The 4,103-nt window shown below is 40.6% G+C and overlaps 1 protein-coding gene across 1 annotated transcript; it reads left to right on the plus strand.

Annotated features, from left to right (window-relative positions):
• The first annotated feature begins 501 nt into the window (after window positions 1–501).
• LOC124028849 (transmembrane protein 263-like) lies at window positions 502–3,872 on the plus strand. Its single transcript, XM_046340772.1, has 3 exons — window positions 502–856; window positions 1,712–1,796; window positions 2,315–3,872. The coding sequence occupies exons 1-3, from the start codon at window positions 848–850 to the stop codon at window positions 2,620–2,622; spliced, it is 402 nt and encodes a 133-aa protein (XP_046196728.1). The 5' UTR covers window positions 502–847; the 3' UTR covers window positions 2,623–3,872.
• Window positions 3,873–4,103: the final 231 nt, after the last annotated feature.

The raw sequence follows: 4,103 nt of genomic DNA on the forward strand, positions 1-4,103 counted from the left end.
GAGTATGGTCCTCCCCTTCCTCCACTGACTGGGACAGATAGAGCTCTTGAACCAGGGGTTGCCATGACATGTATTTATGAATTAGGTTGCTGTTACCTAATGATGAACACAATATATTTCCTTCTCTGAAACACAGGATTTATGTGATAAGGGTCCATATAGAGTTATTATATTGTTGGTATGGTGTAACATATCTTATCTAAACATGGACAAATGCTGATTAAACAAACGTTATATATTACTATATACTACTCACATGTTGTTATTTAGTTGAATGAATGTATTACCAAAATATAAAACATGTACTGATTCTTATGAATTATATGCCATGTCGTGATTTTTTTGATAGCTATAGTCCAAAGGGTCAATGAAAATTCATCCATTTTACATAACAGTTTGTCATTTTCTCTTTAAGTGAAGCCTGAAAAAGTAAATATGTAGCCCATGTAGTACACGTAAGTAGTGTAGCACTCATGAAGAGAAACAGGCCGCAGCCCGTTTTAGGTGACGCAAGATCCGGAGATCCGGAGCAAACGAGCGCAGTAGTTGAGGCGCCACGTCGGCAGAACCAACAAGATAAACCGTATACTTTTTTTTTTTTTAGGAAAAGTTTGAAGCCTCACAAGTACGATTATACATGCGTTGAAATAGAGGGCAAGGCGTTATTCGTAAAGAGCAGCGTATAATATATATTTTTTAACAATAGTAAGAACTCAGAGGCGGAACATTGCGATAGTATTTCTCAAGGAGACAAACGAGCGCACCAGTTAATCTTTGTCTCAGGTGCGTTTCTTTTTGAAGACGTAGCATTCTCTTCTGCAAGCGGCCATCGGAAAGTACTGGAAACATGGTGAAGGTAAGGATTTGTTTGGCCTATTATATCGATTTCATTTTCACAATGCATTCCTATGTGTTTCGACAAGTAAAGTGATACTGCATATAGATTGGGGTATGATAAACCATTGCGTACGAACGAAATGCCAAACCGAATTGATTAGATCCAGAGTGATGCACAGCTAGTAGTTTTACACAACAGGTTAAAAAACTAAAACTAAATATAGTAAAAACGAATATGATTAACGTTTTGCTGTTCGCTATCCACTTTTCGTTAGTGTTATTCACTCAGCGCAGCATACGTATTCCAAACAGAGAAGAGCATTCACTGCGGGGAGACCTTTTTAAGAGCCTTGTTTTTAAAAACCTGTAGCCTTGGCTCTCTCTATTTGTCTTTTGATTAACAAAGGGGCATTCATCTACACGAAACAGCCAAGGGTTATAGCCTATTGTTTTACAACAAGAGCATTAACTTTTAAGATCAACAAGCACAGGTTTTGAACATTGTTTGCTTGACGGGCCCCGTCAAATTGAACGTTTTGCGCAAGGAAGCCTCAATTATAGCCTTTCTAATATGGTGTTACTTAACCTACGTATTATGCACGTAGAACGTTTTTCATGGCTGCTCAGTAGGCCTACAGGGTAAAGCCTGAACGCACCCCTAACGTGGCAGCGAACATTCTGGATCAGAAAATGTGCACTTATTTCTATTGAGAAATGTATTTCCAAGTGAGTTTGACAATACTCTTTTGACTTTGTCTATTGCTTATAGGGCTAGTGGTGGTTCAACAACTTCTAAGATATACTACGTGTATCAATGATTATTTTATATATATATATATATATATATATATATATTTTTTTTTTCCTGTGTCAGAAGGTGAATGCCACCCCAGAGCCCCAGCCTGAAGGTTGTCTTATTGGAGAAGAACTGGAGCCCACTGAAAATGACCCCACATCAGGTAACTAGGCACAGAACACATCAACAGTGCACTCTGCATTGCGCAATCTTTCTCTGCTTACATCACCCTTGGTGGGCATTTTTAAAGTGCCAGTTTGTCAAGGGACCCTTTAATCATCTGGGATATGGTGCAATTCAGGGTGAAGGGTTGGCTGTTGCTATTTAAGCAACTTGAGAGATGTATCAAGGGAATATGTTTGTTTGTGCAAGAGGAAGGGTAAGAGACTGACACGCAGTACAACCATCTTGTGGAAAGATTTCTTAGTAAGTGCATTATGTAGAATACCTCAAAGTATTGACATGTTACTATTGTTTAACAATGTGATTCAATGTGTGTAGGTATAAGCCTATTTCTAAAAAAGCAGCCTCTTGAGTGTCTATGCAAGCACAACCTGTTTTCTGTCTGGTCTCTCACACTCTGGTAATTGTCAGTCTCATAAAAATGGTCTGTCTCTTTCTGAAACTCTACCGAGGTGTTTTTTTTGTGTGGTCTTTCTAAACATTATCTCTTTCTTCTAGATGAGGGAAAGGATGAAGGGAAGGAGCACCCCGTGGCCCAGCCAGGCATGATCTGGCGGGTCGGCGGTGGCCTGTTCAGCGCCAGTAAAACAATGGTGGGCGCCACGGTAGGAGGAGTCGCCTGGCTGGGTGGGAAGAGTCTGGAGTACACCAAATCAGCAGTCACCTCTGTCCCCTCAATGGGCGTCGGCCTGGTGAAAGGGGTTGCTGGGGGCGTGTCATCGGTTGCTGGGGGCGTGTCATCGGTGGGTTCCACTGTAGCCAGCAAAGTTCCGTTCAGATCCAAGACTAAGGACAAGGCAGAGTGAGGAGGAGGAGGAGGAGATGATGGACACAACACACAATGCATTGCCCCCCCGACTGAGCCATAAGAGGATGTGATGAGTTGAGACAAAGCTAGTCACCGTGTTTTCAAAGTTCAATGGACATTTTTCTTCTGTTAGTTTGTACAGCACATTCACTAAGTTGTACTTAGGGAACTTGTACAGTATTGACTTCTGTAGCCTCCCCTTTTCCCCTTTTTTTGTTCTGTTCTCAGTCTGTAACCATGTTTTTATGCAAGTAAAGTCATATCGTATAAACATTTTAAAATCACGACAGCTGTGATGGAAACTGGTAGTTTTGGTAATTTGCTATTTAACGCAACTGTTATTCTGACAACTATAGGTAGTTAAATGAGACAACATTGAACTTGAGATTATTATTGGTACATGAGAACTTCAAGGGAAAAGTACATTTTGTGTGCACTACGTCATCACACACTAACTTATCTGCAACAAGTATGTTTGGTGGAAACGCCATTGGTGGGAAACGCGTGTTTTCTTTATTTGAATATTCTCATCAATCTGTCGCCAATTGGATGGAAACGTAGCTGGTGTTGAGGGAGATTCTTGTTATTCAGAGCAGGGTTCACATACGTCCCCTTTTTTTGCTGTCCTTACCCCCCTCCGTTTGCCCTCAACACAATTTTGCTGTGCAATGTGTACAAGGGCTCGTCATCTAATACAACATGGGCCCCTGAAGCCTTAAGACATTGTCTAGCAGTTTGAGACAGACATGCTAAGCTGGGTTCTTCTCCAACCAACTAAAGCCTGGTTTATGATGTGCTGGTATTTTTGTTTGATCTTTTGTGAGAGCTGTCCTAACAGAACATTTCTCGTTTCAAAATGCTACAGTGAACATGTGTTGAAGATATAGCTGTTTGGGACTTCTGAAAAGAGTTTGATAGTATTTACAAAATAAGAGTTGGAGGTGGTATGATTCCGAGAGAGACAAGGGCCCTGTTTGCGGTTGTGACATTTATGATAACTTGGACCTTCGTTTTTTTTTCAATTGATTCATATATGAACTGGAAATGTCATCAATTTTATATTTAAAAAAATATATTTATTGATGAAAGGCTAGTTTCTCTACTGCCTGTCTGTTTTGGCCCTTTGTGAACATTTTGGGTTTGTTTGTCTGCATTCTGCCATGACTGGGCTGTTGCTGGTAGAGAATACTGATGTGAATGACTTGTTTACTTTCTGACTTAGTATTAAAGTGTCATAGGGAAGTTAAACTTTGCCTCTGTCTTATTCACAACGTGATGTACCTTGTGGTTTCAAGTCAAAGGCTGCCCAAATCTGTTCCTTTGCTAAATTATTGGTCAATGAACTAAGCAGACCAGACCCAGCTGCTATTGCATTGGTGTCTATGGGAGAGCCACTCTGTTAAACAGACCAGTTTTGTTCAGTGGTTAACTGCCTGAGTAGGACATCATTTATCCATGGTCTTTGGTACCACCACTAGA

This window comes from Oncorhynchus gorbuscha, linkage group LG03, assembly GCF_021184085.1.
Source record: "Oncorhynchus gorbuscha isolate QuinsamMale2020 ecotype Even-year linkage group LG03, OgorEven_v1.0, whole genome shotgun sequence".
Classification (NCBI taxonomy): Eukaryota; Metazoa; Chordata; class Actinopteri; order Salmoniformes; family Salmonidae; genus Oncorhynchus; species Oncorhynchus gorbuscha.

What these genes read in the sequence shown, in the direction of transcription:
- LOC124028849 (XM_046340772.1), top strand. An exon ending in TGAAAATGACCCCACATCAG is followed by an intron (nt 1,797 to 2,314) that starts GTAACTAGGCAC and finishes TCTTTCTTCTAG; the next exon opens with ATGAGGGAAAGGATGAAGGG.